Source organism: Panthera leo, chromosome B1, assembly GCF_018350215.1.
Source record: "Panthera leo isolate Ple1 chromosome B1, P.leo_Ple1_pat1.1, whole genome shotgun sequence".
Taxonomy (NCBI): domain Eukaryota; kingdom Metazoa; phylum Chordata; class Mammalia; order Carnivora; family Felidae; genus Panthera; species Panthera leo.
The window spans coordinates 7,341,506-7,357,700 of NC_056682.1; the positions used below are offsets into that span (position 1 = coordinate 7,341,506).

Below are 16,195 nucleotides of genomic sequence, written 5' to 3' on the forward strand. Positions count from 1 at the left end.
CCACACAGATGATTAGTGAAATGCAATACAACAGTCATCTTTCAGAGCTCCTGACCTACATGTCTCTTTCTGTAGACTTGGAGATACTGACCATATTGAGATGCCTGTGTGTGTGTGTGTGTGTGTGTGTGTGTGTGTGTGTGTGTGTGTGTTTAAGAGAAAGAAGACAGTGAAGGGACAGAGAAAAAGAAGCTAAGAGAAAGAATGGAGTAATCCTCATATCCTGAGGACCATAGGAGAAAAAGTGGAGGCTTGGGCAATTGGTTTTATCTTTGAGTTCACACATCCAGTAAACAGGCTTCTTTTCCTTTATAAGTAAATGAGATAGGAGTGCCTAATTTGGCTGAACCAAGCATGTGAAGTAGGGGGAAAAAATAGACTCTCTGTAAATGACTAAAGTTGGCCAACAAGGGTTTTCTTCATATTCTCTTCCAAACTTACCTTAGCTTATTTCCAAGCAAACTATGCTGCCCACTAAACACATCTCTCATCCACCTCTATTTTGGATTTTCTTATTTTACATCCTCTGTTTCTCCCTCACTTTATCTATTCCTCTGATATCCCTGTAAGGCAGCATCCCATAGGGTAATCCCTACTGGCTCTAAACCTGCATGTAAATCTTTAAACGTATCAGTTGGCACTAATGGCACCTAAGAAGTTTATGATGCATATCTTCCCTCTGTTTTCCCAAGCTGTTTGCAGACAGGGAGAGAGTCGGAATTCGTTTGGTAGCTTCAGAAGGCCTTGTATAAAGAATTTTAGTTATTTGAAATATAAAAATAGAGATAAGGTGAGTACTTGCCTTTATTCCAATCAAAATGGCGTCCTTCCCATTCCAAAAATGCATTATTCATTTCAGTTAATTTCCAATGAAACAGAGCAAAGGTAAAAGTACCAAATTAAGCAGACGATCTCTGCTTTCTCTTCTGAACTCCCACATATACTCTTCCTTCAGAGCAAGAGAAGTCTGTGATATATGAAAGTCTGCTGTCTAAATGTCAAATAGATGTCTTGACAAATGGTTTCTGATGTCCGCAATCGCCTCCTGTCACTTATTAGGCTCATGATTTCTTACAAACTTCTATTCTGTATCTAAGGTTAGCAATTTGGATGTAGCCTAAATATAGAGAATCTGTAGATTTTAAGGACATCTGTGGTAGCTTAAAATAATGCACAGTGAAAACATATTTTGTCCAGTGTAGGCTGAGATAAAACTAAAAAGAAAATGTCAGTTTTATCACATGAAAATATATCCTTGCCATCATCTTCTTAAGGATCTCTGCAGGCTATCCTGCAATAATCCAAAGCATTTTCAGATAATTCAATCATATTCCAAATGATGAATAAACTTTCAAGGGTCAATTCATGCTATATAGCTAATGTAATGGAAATTGATAAACTGTCTACTAAGGGCTTAAAGAGTTTAATTTTAATGGATCATTACTATTTTTCAAAACTAATTTGTAAAATGAAATTACGTTGGTAAACATGAGGAAAGTGATATAAAGTCCTTTGTCATTTTTAGTTTATGATTTTTAAAATTTGCTATGAATTCTTCATTTCGATAAGTCAGTGACACTGAGCTCTAAATTGATACTTCAGAGTTAGGGAAATTAACTCCTTTCTCCTCTTAACAACTATATTGGGGGGAGGTACTCAGTCTCACACACCTGCTTTGTCATATTTCTTATTTTATGGCCAATCTTTCCCAAATTTTAAGTGACATTATATTTGAGAGAAGCATAAATATTTCCAATAAATACTCCTTTTCCTAAAAATTTTGCTATACACTATGTCCAAGGGTACATGCTTTCCACTTTGCAAAGTAGGAAATTCTTTCTCTATAACTTGGTGGAAATGTGTGCCATTTTTCATCTTTTCATTTATACAGAAATCAGCAATTTTAATTAATAAAATAACAAATATAATGTACAGCCAATATTTTATTCAAGATATTCTGTCTGTAGCTGATAGATTATAAAAATTTTTAGCAATAGGATATATTTTCTGATATTGGAGTTGGAGAAAAGTTGTCTTCTACCTAGAAAGTTGTCCAGGTTGACTGAGCGTTGTCTTAGATTAGGGTCTTAGAATGAATTATACCAGGCCAGTAGGAACTGGCTCTGGGTAAATAAGAAATGTCATTAACCTTTTTGATGGAATTTTATTTTTTTTAAATATTTTTTTTAAATTTTTTTTAACGTTTATTTAATTTTGAGATGGACAGAGACAGAGCGTGAACGGGGGAGGGTCAGAGAGAAGGAGACACAGAATCTGAAACAGGCTCCAGGCTCTGAGCTGTCAGCACAGAGCCCGATGCGGGGCTCGAACTCACGGACCGTGAGATCATGACCTGAGCCGAAGTCAGCCGCTTAACCGACTGAGCCACCCAGGCGCCCCAATGGAATTTTAAGAGTAAAAAGCAAAGTCACTGTCACCAGCTGTATTAATTACTAAGATCTGTAACTCTAAACCCATCTTACTCCAGAAAAAGTATATATAAATTAAGCAGATTTGAATTTACTCTGAATGACAAAATAAAGCAACATGAAAAATATTCTAATTGCACAGTATCAAGAAGCATGAAACCCATGCAAGAAGTTGTAGGGGAACAGATGCCGTGCTGGCTAGTGCAATAGAAAGTCTACTATCAGCTGGTATTACAAAATACAGCGTAAAAACAAGTTATTTTCTTTTTGTGGGCATTGTATCACTCAATAAATGAGCTGACTTGGGAATTTATTTGGAACTAAATTCAATCCTCAACACTCGTTCTCTGTGATATTCAGCAACAAGGGACTGTAACTTAAACAGCAAACTCTTTTACTTCTAGACCATGTGTGAGTTACTTTTTAAAAAATATTAAAATTCAGTGATCCCAGGATTCTACATTTTATGAGTCAAACGTACGTCTTAAGTATAACTCACGGTTATAGCAAAAAGGTGCTCAATATTTCGTATGATTTGTCATTAACCGAAGTTAATAAGAACCACTCCCAAAGATTAATTAGGAAGTCCACATCACTTCTGTGAGGCAGGAAAGAAAGACAGTATTACACCCAGAGCTGAATGGGTGTGTTTAGAAGGCGAGAGAACCCGCAGAATTCTGCTAACTGCCTAGAATTAGCAGCAGTGTCTACGTTCACACCTGGCTCTATTCTTTATCCTCTGTTCTCTTCTATTAGAACAGCTTCTGCTCAAATGAGAAGAGCCAAAGAAAGGCAAGCATTCCGCTTAATGGTGACTGAATTTTGGATAAAACTTGACAGTCAAATTGAAACACAAATCAAGCCCAGATTCAGTGGGCTTCCAACCTTCTGCTATGTGTCCTGTATTCATGGTAAAGGTCAAAGGTATCTCATCTCAGGTGTATAACCCAAGGGTATTTATTTCTTCACCTATAACTTTGCCTCACTGGACTTTAGACCCCTGTTTATTCAACACGCAGCAATGCGAACATACACTGTCAACGTAAGAGGCGATAGGAGGGTGACTCACATGGTAAAGACGTCAAGTGTGTCTCCAGCAGTTCTTGCCATCTCAAAGTAGGTTTGCAGGATGTTGACAGTTCCAGAGAGCGCTTCATGACCACAGCCACAGAAGAGGGCAACCCCAGCGTAGAGCAGGATGGTGGCAATCAGAGAGGCATAGGGAATGCCTCCCAGGCATTTAATACAGCACTCAAAACACCCTGCAGAAGACCGACGGGAAAATGTTAGAAATTTATATTTTTTTCTTCATCTAATTAAAAAAAAAGTCAGCATTATGGGAATGTATATTTGCATTTAAAGATGACATCAGGTCAACACACACATCCAGTCCTAGGCTGCCCTGGGGGCTATAAAAATCAGGTTTCTTAATTATATGCCCATCCTCCACAAATAAGAGAATATTTACTTCCATTGTTCTATCCCCCAGACCAACAGATGCCCTTCCTTCCCAACTCAGACTTCCCACAATCTTCACAACGTGCATACCTATCATTCTACCTTCACTTTATTGCTGTCAGTTTCACATGCTTGAGTTTTTATTTCAATGACATTTACTCTAAGGAACTCCCTGTAGCTGTGTTTTTAAAATAGTGAGTCAAAACCTATTCAATGTGAACCCAATTTAGTGAACTTCAACCAGAAATTTTGAGAAGTTTGAGAGAATAGACTAGAGACTATCTGAGAACATTGCATGTAGCAAGGCAAATTACATTAGAATCTTTTGAGTTAAGAGAGTAGTGTACGTTAGCTTTGTAGTGACTCAAATGCAGAACCCAGTTCTTGGCTGTGGTGCATGACTGAAAGCAATGAGAAAGATACGGGCACAGGAGAAAAGAGAGACGAGGATGGGTAAAATCTTGACTCTATCACTTTATGTTTTTCAGTAGGTTTATTCTTTTCATTTCATCATTTGTAAAAGGGTGACAGAATTTCCCTCAAATCATTCTTGTGAGCATTAAGTAGGTAATCACACTACTGGGTATTTACTCAAAGGATATGAAAACACTAATTCAAGAAGATATCTATGCACCCCTGTGTTTATGGCGGTATTTATTTACAACAGCCAAATTACAGAAGCAGCCCAAGTGTCCATCGACAGATGAACGGTTAAAGAAGACGTGGTGTGGATATGTATATACGTGTGTGTGTGTGTGTGTGTGTGTGTAATGAAATATTATTCAGCCATAAAAAAGAATGAAATCTTGCCATTTGCAATGACATGGATGGAGCCAGAGTGTATTACGCTAAGCAATATAAGACAATCAGAGAAAGACACATACCGTGTCTTGATTTCATTCATATGTGGAATGTAAGAAATAAAACAAATGGGCGCACCCAGCTGGCTCAGTGAGGAAAGCGTATGACTCTTGATCTCAGGGTGATGAATTTTAGCCCCGCATTGGGTGTAGAGTTTACTTAAAAATAAAATCTTAGAAACAGAAGCAAATGAACAAAGGGAAAAAAGGAGACACACCAAAAAACAGACTCTTTACTATAGAGAACAGATGGTTACCAGAGGGGAGGTGGGTGGGGGGATGGGTAAAGTAGGTGATGGGGATTAAACAGTACACTTGTGAGCACTGAGTAACATACAGAGTTGTTCAAGCACCCCATTGTACACCCGAAACTAATATTAACATTGTAGGTTAAATACATTGGAATTACAATGAAATACAATTTAGAAGTGAGCTAATAAAAAAATAAAAGTGCGTCAATACATAAAATAGTGCATGACAAACAGTAGCTACTCAATAAATATCATATCTACCATTGCTAGACACACCTTTAACTATATTGAGATGAACTATGATTGTGTTGTAATGTGGTTTTCAAAAACACGTTGACTACAGTAATCACTTCTGTTTTTTAAAGTTTTGTCATGTTAGTCTTTTGAAAGATAACTTTTTGTTTAAGACATCAGGCTGTTAGTATCAAAAATAACTATGAGAATTTGCTAGGTATCTTCTAAGAGATTAACTAGAATGCCTACGTGTGTATGTTTTGCAATAAGACATATTGATGAGGTACTTTGCACCAGTTGCTGGTGAGAAAGGAAACACAAAGGGCTACCAGGCCCAGAGCAACTCTTACGATGATCTCAGTTTCCCCTCCATCTACCTGTGCCCCTCCCTCCCCCTACCCCCATTCCAGAGATTTCCTCCTACTCTTCTCCTTTTGGAAATTCTTGATCCAATCTCCTTTTGTAATGCCGAAGCCTCTCAAAAACTCTCCATATAACTGACTCTTCCTTTCTGCAGAAGCAAATAAAAAATGAGATTGGAAAATGGACTGTTATTTATTGTACTTAAGTCATAGGAAGATCTGCGTGCACCTTATCTAGAATGTATATGTGTTTATAGTTAACATATGATTCATGCAATAATTGTAAGCTTCCTGTGTGAAGTAACTCTACATTTAGAGAGTGGTCTAGACGGCTAATTTGAACACTGATCATTGGAACTGGCCTTCTTGAGAGAATTATGGCTCACCTCTTCTGCCCCAGAGGCAAATAAAAAGAAATCAGAACACCTCTGCACTTTCAAAGCAATTGTTATTTACAGAAAATCATTTCCTAAACCTTACTCCCCACACACACACACACACACACAGACATGTGCGTGCGCACACACAGAATGTGGGGAAGCAGAAAACGGTAGAACAGATTGACACTTCATACGATGGGAAGCGATTTCACTAGCAGATGGATGAGACCACAGTGTGTAGCCCCTGAATGTCACTGAATACAGTCTTGAGTGGAGATTAACAGGAGAGCAGAAAAATCTTTGAACTACTCTCTGTCTCTCCATGTTGTAAAATCTTCACCTTATTGATTATGTAAAGATAAAGGAAAACAAGAAACAAAATCAGTACCAACCCAAAGAGGAGTTACCCTTTATCTTGGGAAGCGCCCCAAACACTCCCATGATTTCAAACCCCATTGTGATTTCTCCCTACTACTGTTCTTGAAGAATTTGATATAGGTATGCGGGCCTTCCTCTGCAGTCAGAGCTGTCAAAATCAGATTAATGTAATGTAGTCAACAAAACCCTTCGGAATAGAAGTCTAAAGAGAAAGAAAGAGTCCGAACATCAAATTCACAGATAGGAATTATCTTTGCTGGGTCCTGCTAAAGCTTTTAACAAAGCAAAAATAAAATCAGAATGAGGTCCAGGGACAAATGAAGAGGTAAGCCTATAGACGGTCACTAAAATGCCACTGACGACTTTTGATTAATTTTGTTCATCTGAATTCTAATTCAGAGTCAGTTTCTACTTCTTTTACATTTTCTCAGTTGTGGTTTAGCAGTTACCAGTTACCTAGACTGTATAAGTTCAGGAGGTGGGGGGGGGGGGGGGGTTGTTAGTGTCACGGTCTATAGGATTAATTACATACAGCTTTAACTGAGCAGTGCCTTCTAAATTTCGACAAACATGAGAAAAATTTCAATACTGCGTTAAACCCAAATTGACGACCCTGAGTTCAACGGCATTTCTGAATGAGTTTAAGGTCTCCAAATCGAACGGATTTTTTTTTTTCCTCCCTGTTGAAATGCGGCCATTTAAATCCCTCAGAATTCCATCATCCCTACTGACAAATCCAGGTTTCTCTAAACCTCCCTCACTGCCACGTTAGGCTCGCCTCCTTCAATTTAAGTCCCAATCCTCTGCAAGAGTTTTACTCAAAATAAGAAACAGTAAGAATCTTATCATGCACATTTTGCACTTGGGATGGTCTAGATCCTAACTGCCCCCGCCCTGCCACGGGGCCCGAGTTGCCTGTTGGATTTAAAAGAAGACTCTCCGAACTCCCGTCGGGGGAAGCAGAGCATCACTTCAGCCTTCTCTCCAGCTGCCAGAATCCCACAGAGCTGCTGGCAGGAGAGCATCTCTCCACCCACGGTGAGAAGGAGCCTTGGCAGAGCAGCAGAATCACCATGGCAACCGTGCTCTGGGGCCCGGGACGTGCTCCCAACAATCATCCTTTAAGGCTGAGGCTTCTGCTGCCTCCCACCACCACGTTTTCACTGCCCCTCAAACGAGAAATCACTCCATTTAGTGATGATCGGTGAGAGCGTCATACGCGGAGGGCCGGCACGGGAGAAAAATAACATTTCTTGAGAAAATCTCTATAAAGACAATAAAGATGAAATTTGCACAGCAAACGCTTTCAGTACAAGCTGTGAAGAGAACAGGGCCACCGACTCTCAAACAGAGCCGATGGTTCTAATGCTGAACGTGGAATTTACACGCCGTCCGGTAGATACTACCAGTACACGCACAGAAGCACTTCTCACACCTACCCGGTTGCTGGCTGTATTTTCTCAAATTAACACTACGCCTTTAATCTCATATGAAAAAATACATTGAAGGAATGACTGGACTTCCTTTTCAATACTCGGAAACATTAGCATCTGTCCAATATCTAGTGGGGTTATACACGGACTTGCCCTGATATAAAAATTCAAAGAAGACAGAAGCTCCGGACATAGTCCACATTTTTTTTTAGAAGGATGAGATCTACGAGTACTTTACTTCCATCTAAACACTGTGAAATAAACACAAGCCTTTGCCACTGCTCTTTCCACAAAGTGCACCGAGATAAGTCAAGGGGAAAGAACGTAAGCCAACAAGACAAAGAGCCTGGAAGAAAGGCGTCTGGGGAAGGAAGGCCAGCACAGTGGTGGATTCCGGAAAAGAGGTTAACAAATGATATGGGCAATTATTCATCGATAAATATTTCCTAATGAGTTGATGTGTTCTCTACTGAGCTGTGATGTCACCTTGGTCACTACCACGTACCCAGAGAGGCCTGGGCTTGTTTGGGGGCTGTCTGTTGTGCTCCATCAGTGTCCTGGTCTGTCCCTGGGCCAATATCACACTGCCTTACAATATGTCTTGCTTTGTGGTGGAGAAAATTCCCCCAACTTGTTCATCTTCCTCATGCGGATCATGCTGTTAATGGCCCTCCCACCTTACCACGTAAATTTCAGAAACAGTTTGTCTGTTTCCACAATTTAACTAATTGGAATTCTGATTTGGTATCTATACACTGATTTTGTATCTAGAAATTTCACAAACTTCTTGTGATGATCTTCTGAATTATTTTGATTCTGTGAATTACTTTGAGTTTGTTGATGATCATACCATCTGTGAAAATTCTGAGCTTGCTTTCTTTTCATGATTTGTACCTTCTACTTATCTTCCTGTTGGCTTACTCCGTCAGGTACAATGCAAGGAGACAAGGAGAAACAATGAAAAAAAAGGGCAACTTTTCTTGTTCCTGATAATAAAGAAAACACTTGCCAGGTTTTAGCATCGAGTGTGATGTTTGCTGTTGGTTTACTGGTTAAGGAGGTCTCCTTAATTTTGAATTCCATAACATGCGTTTCCCCCATCTGTTGAAATAATTTTGTTGTTTCTCTTTATCTGCCATTTCAATAAGTTTTTCTAATTTAAACCAGCATTCCTGAGAAAAATCCAACTGAGTCATACTGTATTTTTCATACGTTGCTGAATTTGTCATGCTAACATTTTGTTCAATACTTTTGCATTTATCAATTCACTCCACAAATAGTTCCTGGGTCCTCACCAGGTGCCAGGCAGCATGCTAACTGCCAGAGCTGTGCAAGTAAGGAAGTAAACAAGGGCCCTGCTCTCTTTCTAGAGGTGGGAGACAGACAACCAGCAAGATGCAGAAGTAACACACGAGAGGTGGTAGAAAGTGCAGACAGAAAAACCCAAACAGGGAAGGGAAGTAGGGAACAGTGGAATAATGATATCAGTTTTTTTCAGGAAAGGAATAACCAAGGTGACATTGTTAAAAAGACACAAAGGAGGGAAAAGAGCAGTCCCAGAGGGTCGGTGGGAGAAGAGGGTTTCAAACAGGAAAAGGAAATGCTAATGTCCTGAGGTAGGTGTGTGACTAGAGTCTCTAAGGAAAACTTAGGAAGCCATTGATGGTAAAATAGGTTGAAGCTGAAACAAAGGAATATAAAATGAGGCTAAAAACGTAATGGGTGAGGGTGGGGACATCTATGTTCATGAATGTGACTGACATCTAATTGTTGCTTTCTTGTTTTGGAATCAAGTTTATACTAGTCTTGTACAGTGACCTCCTTCTGTCCCTTGGGGCTATGGGGTTGTTTGTGTCAGGTTTAGCTGAACAACAAATATTTGGTAGAACCAGCTAGTAAAACCATTCAGGCCACTTGTGTACTTTGGGGGAAGAATTTTAACTACTAATCTAATTTGCTAATATTTATAGAACTAATCAAGATTTCTATTTTTTTAAGTCTGTTTACTAAGTTCAATTTTTATATATTTGTACATTTAATATAAGATTTAAAATTTATGATGAAGTTGTATGTAATTTTGTTTTATAGTATTTTTTAAAAATTTCTAATGTTTATTTATGAGAGAGAGAGAGAGAGCACAAGCAGCAGAGAGGCAGAGAGAAAGGGAGACAAAGAATCCGAAGCAGGCTCCAGGCTCTGAGCTGTCAGCACAGAGCCCAACACAGGGCTCAAACTCATGAACTGGGAGATCGTGACCTGAGCCGAAGTCAGGCGCTTAACCAACTGAGCCACACAGGCACCCATTTTATAGTATTTTTAACTTATTTATCATCTGTTCATGTTTCCTTTTGTTTTTTCAGATGATTTCAATATCCTTCCTTTCTTCATTTCTCTACCCCTCTACTTTTCCATCACTCCTCTGCCTCCCCACCTTTGTCTCTTTTCCTTTTTCTCTCTTTCTCTATTTTTTTAAATTTTTAAAAATGTTTTATTTATTTTTGAGAGAGAGAGACAGAGACAGAGACAGAGACAGAGCTCGAGAAGGGACAGGCAGAGACAGAGGGAGACACAGAATCTGAAGCAGGTTCCAGGCTCTGAGCTGTCAGCATAGAACCCGATGCAGGGCTCAAACACATGAACCATCAGATCATGACCTGAGCCGAAGTCAGACGCTTAACCAACTGAGCCACCCAGGCGCCCCTCTCTATTTTTTAAGTGAATTAATTTATTTTGAGAGGGGAAGGGCAGAGAGACAGAGGGAAAGAAAGAATCCCAAGCAGGCTCCATGCTGTCAGCTCTGAGCCCTACTTGGGGCTCGATCTCTCAAACTGTGAGATCACGACCTGAGCTGAAATCAAGAGTCACACCTCAAATGACTGAGCTACCCAGTTGCCCTTCTTTCTCTGTTCTTAAAGTCCACCAGTCAGGATAGCCTATGTTTTATGTTCCATGTTTGCTACATTAAAAAATAAAGATAAAAAAAAAACCAGTTTTAATGATTTAAAATATCACATTTTATCTTTCATTCAGGTTATAATATTTCTATCCCAGTTTAGTGCTGGGGTTCTCCGCCTACTATAGCTTGAGTTCAGAAACTGAGGCTGAAAAAAAGGAGACATCGTCTTGAACCCTGCCAGTCATACCCTCAGAATAAAAAACATCAGGAAAGTCTCACTTGACAATTAAATATTCTGAGCTACAGGTGAGAGATGCCACTTCTACTCGAGTCCAAAGGCCAGAAAGAACCATCATGCCTCCCTCTCAGTCACAAAGAGCAATTCTATGTTTCCACAAGACACAGTGCCCTAAATACTTAGCAAATAGTACTAATAACTATCATAATAAAATTCTAATGTTTCTTAATATTACTAGGCTTTTTACATAACCCATTTTGCATGAGTATTTCATGTTTCATTAATTTCTGTTTTTAACTTATTTCTTTGATTTTACTTTATTGGGGTATATTTTGCTGTACATTTCATAATGTCTTCAGGCGGTTGCTGACCTCATTAGTTTTTAGTCTTTCTTCTTTTCTAATAAAAAGCTAAGGATATAAAGTCCCTTCTAATTGTGAATTTCACAAGTTCTAATATGTGATCTTTTCATCATTGTTCAGTTGTAAGAATTTCCTAAAGCCTACTGTGATTTTTGACCAAAATGTATTTATATATTTGTTTTCTTTGACTTTTTTTTGTTTTAATTCCCAAATATGTGATATTTTTCTGTGTTTTGGGTTATTATGTGTTTGTATCTTAACTGCATCATTGTTAGAAAACATGAGCTACAGAATAGCAATCTTTTGGAATTTATGGTGACTTCCTTTAAATTCAATCTTAAACTTGGGTTTTTCAGTCTCAGGTAGCAGAAATTAAGGTCACAAACTCAGAGGAGAGGGGGCTTGTGGGATCAAATTTTGAGGGGCCTTCCCCTCCCAACCCAGCCAAGGTAAAAGGAAGGTAATTTTCTTTTCTATCATACACAGAATTTTTGTCATGATTGCTATTAGGTTTATTTTTTGTTTTTCTTTTCTTTTCATGGCTTAGCCCTCCACCAGTGCCTTTTAGAGTCCTGGTTTTTACACTACGTATTCCAAGCTGACTCCATGCCTCGGGTGGAACTCAGGCTCAGAAGACCAATGCATACATATATATGAGTAAATATATTTTAATTACATCTATATTTTACACATGTGTATATTAAATACATATACATATTAATTCCATAATTTCAACTGTTTTACAACAGCAAAGTTTTTCATGTCATGTAGTCTATCATACTGCTGGGAGTTCACTCTTATACAGGGACAACAAAAGATCAATAGGTTTTGGAGGAATATCTCCAACTTGAAAGAAGGAAACCAAAATAAACACAAAAGAACTCAGAGAAATGAGAGACACAGCAGGCAGTTGATGAGGATTTAAAAACGGTACACTCACACACACACACACTCACGCACGCGCGCGCACACACACACACACACACACACACACACACTCCTACATTCCCCTAGGATATAAGTAAATACATTGTATTCTTGAAATAAGAGTAGATGCTAACAATAGGCAACTGCAAAAAAAAAAAAGTCAGAAGCTCTTACTAAATAAAGCAGAAGTTTACATTTTAATGAAAGGGCTAAAAGACAAAGGAGAGGAAACATATGACGCGGTAGAACAAGAAGACAAAGATGGAAACTAAAGAGAAAAGATAACCAACTTAGGACATCAGATAAGGAGGTCCAAGATCCACATTCAAATATGAGGTCCACCATGAAAAGCAGAGAAAATGAAGATTAGCAAATTAGCAGACACTCAAAAACAGTTTCTAAAATTGAAGAATGTGAGTCTCCAGATTGATAGGGCTCTCCTTCCTGGGAGGATTCCCTTCGTGGCATCCTTTTATCCCTACAACTACTACTGCCCCAGAGCCGTGCCAATACCAAAGCACAGAGAGGCTGGGGTTGTGCTGTGTGGCCAAAAAAGCACTTCTAGTTACAACTACTGGGGCCATGGCCAATAAGGGTCTTAGACAAAGGCATCAACACACAAGGGAAATGTGAAGTTATCACACGGGTAAAGTTAAAGCAATTGACTTTTCAGAGGACTGTTTCTGAAAATGAGTAACAATTCAATATAGCCTTAAGATCCTTAAGTGTCTGTGGAGATGTTAGTGGCACGGAGCCAACCCGACCGTCTCTTACCCTATTATGCAAGGTAACATGTCCCTTGAATAGAAATAGTACAGTTACCATTACATCATGACTTGACTGTACTAAGTTTATTTCACAAATTCACCCCTTTTTTCTCTGGCTTGTTAGCAGCATGGGCACTGAATCACTCTATCAATATTCAGGGAATGTTTTTGAGCATATACTAGTTTTCTGCACTGAGTATACAGGAATGACATATATATACTTATGGCCTCTACTCTTTTTGAGCCTACATACTAGGAGAAATAAAGTTAGAAATTTCTAGTACTTTTTCAGAAAGGTTTCTAAAATTATTCTTTCTAAATATCTAGCACTGTGATATCCTGAGTGCCCAATTAGAGCACCCAGGATCACAGCCTGGCTTATCTGGCTTATCTAATAACATAAAAGCACAAAACTGTGCTTCTGAGGAATGCATTATACTGTAAAGTTTACAGCAGACAGACTTTATAATAGTTAACCCTTTAATTAATGACATGATCATCTCTCTATATATATTTTTTTATTTTTAGAAAGAGAGAATGAGTGCAAGTGGGGAAGATGGGCAGAGGTAGAGAGAGAGAGAGAGAGAGAGAGAGAGAGAGAGGGAGAGAATCTTAAGCAGGCTCCACACTCAGCATGGAGCCCAACATGGGGCTTGATCTCACGACGTTGGAATGACCTGAGCAGAAATCAAGAGCTGGACACTCAACCAACTGAGCTACCCAGGCGCCCCATGATCATCTATATTTTTAAAGCATTCAAGAATATAGTCCACTTAATCCCCAAATATTACTAAAATTTTAACTAACATTTAAATATATTCCTAGTCTAAACAAAATACAGAGTTAAGATAAACATTTGAATAATTCAGGGCAAATTATTAAGATAGCAAACTAAAATGACAGGTTTTAAATGTACATATGTTAGTCATTGCTGCATACTTAACCAAATCAGTTCCTAATTCTAAAAAGAGCATCTTGAAAGAGGAAAATAATATTGGGAGATTTTCTTTATCCCCTCCTAATTTTGTGGCTGGGTACCAAAACCATCAGGGCTTTTGACAAAAATAGAGATCCTAGGATTTCCTCCCTTGACAACTCTGTATCAAATGCTTCAGTTGACTCTGACAGAACAGCATGGAGAAGCCATGTAGTACTGTATAAAATCATATTACATGCCTAACATGTTTTAAGATGAGTTGATAAACTAGATATATATATAATACAGGGATTAAGAAGGATTTACTCTAAGAATTTTGAACAGATTATTAAAGTAAGCAGTTTATAACTCAATCACATCCATAAGGACTTTTTGAGCAGTTCCAATGCATCAGAAACACTGCCAAGACTTTTAAGGTGTCAACTGTGTGCTCTCCACAGCAACGCTATGAGGGAGGTATGATCACATACAGGCAATTTTACAAATGATTATTGAGGGTCAATACTGAAAAGTACATGAAGGTCTATGTAGTGTGGGCTTTCCAGAAGAATGATATTTTTCTTTCTACCATTCGTTATTAAGGAATTTCGAGAATACTAATATTTGTGATTCAGATCGCTTTTATAAAACTGTATCACTGATTACAGAACATTTTGTACTGGTCAACATGACTTGGCAAGAATGTCTTGATTAATTAAACATATTTCCCTAAGCAGAAAAGTTAATTGCTTCAATAATGATTAGAGCCATATTCTCTCACGGTGATAAATAAGCCTGGAGGGTGAGATAGCAATCAGGTGGAGACATATTTCTCATGTGAAATCAGAGCAATCCCTGGGGGGGGGGGGGAGTGGAGCACAAACTACTCTGAATTTCACACCCCTGTGAGGTTTTTGTAGCACACATCTTGTTCAGATGATGTTTGGGGATCTAGCTAAAACTCTTATCTCCCCCTGCAATGAATCAACCTATTACCATAAATACCGGCATGGCTTGTTTCCTAACAACTTTCAAATTTGTTCAAAATGTTGCTTGTTTGTTTGTCTGTTGGGTCACCCATTGGTGACTCATGAGCCATCCCCAAAATGTATTAGCTTAAAACAATGATATATTATAATTACTCACATTTCTCATGGGGTTACTGAACTCAAATGGACAGTTTTCATTTGGGATTATTTAAGCAATTGCAGCTAAAAGGTGGGTGGGGCTGGCAGTCATGTGAAAACTTGAGTGAACTGGATGTCCAAGATGGCTTCTTCGATTGCATATATGGTGCCCAGGTAGCATGCCTGAAATAACTGAGGACTCACTAGGAATATCTCATTTCGAGTGGCCTCTCCAAGTGGCTATTAGGGCTCTCTCAGAGCACGGTGCGACACAATGGGAGACTTCCATCAAAGCAGTAGCTCCAAGAAAAAGAAAAAGTTTCCAATATTCTTAAAGAATGAGCCCCAAAATGGCAGAGCACCAATTTTGCCACACCTCCTCTCAAAATCATCACCGACAGCCCAGATTCTTGGAGGTTGAAAGGTGGACTCCAGCTCTGGATGGAAGAACTGGTGAAGAGTCTACAGCCATCTTTAATTGGCCACAAGATTATCCAGTTGGAAACTGAACTCTCTACCCCAAGAGCTGCTTTGGTTTTCTCCATGATGCTCCTGAGCATAAAACATACTGTTGATCTTAGTTGTTGATTTGGTTCGTGGACTCTTCTCACCAAAATGTAAAAATGATCAGCTCAAACATTTCTGCTTTTTGCTTATTTTTATATGCCCCATTCCTGCAATAGTATCTTCCTCATGGTGGGTGTTCAACTAATATTTCCTGAGTAAGTCAATTAATTGGAAAATCTGTCTCAACAAACAAATAGGACAGATCAAAAAAAGTCGCTTGCCTCATGCTTTCCACCATGTCTACCCTGCAGACACAAATGTCAGAATCATGAAAATCTCCTACTTTGGGATCAAGAAAGACAAATTTGGGAAAGAGATATTGGTTACAACACTATTTTTACTTTTTTGGGGGTTTCATATCTCTTGTTTTTATCAGCTTGTTTTTCTTTCCGTGTAACATGTAAACAATGTTTCTGCAGGTTTGCTGGGGAGATAATTCAAAAGCCCTCCTGTAATGGATTATCTTAATTTTGTAGAAGAAAAAACTTGGATTAAGATACTCATCATAAAATAGCATACAGCTACGCACCCGGCAACGCTTACACTTGAACTAATACACTTGTCTCTAAAATTCTGCTCTGATAATTACACCATACTGAGGCTTATCAAT

General features: G+C 38.7%; 1 protein-coding gene across 1 annotated transcript in view; it reads right to left on the reverse strand.

Annotated features, from left to right (window-relative positions):
- The window catches only part of GPM6A (glycoprotein M6A), a 351,752-nt gene that overhangs the window by 41,572 nt on the left and 293,985 nt on the right, over positions 1-16,195 (reverse strand). Inside the window, exon 2 of the mRNA XM_042934207.1 lies at positions 3,499-3,691. Within this exon, the coding sequence (XP_042790141.1) occupies positions 3,499-3,691 (193 nt within the window). The remainder of the gene's footprint in view (positions 1-3,498; positions 3,692-16,195) is intronic.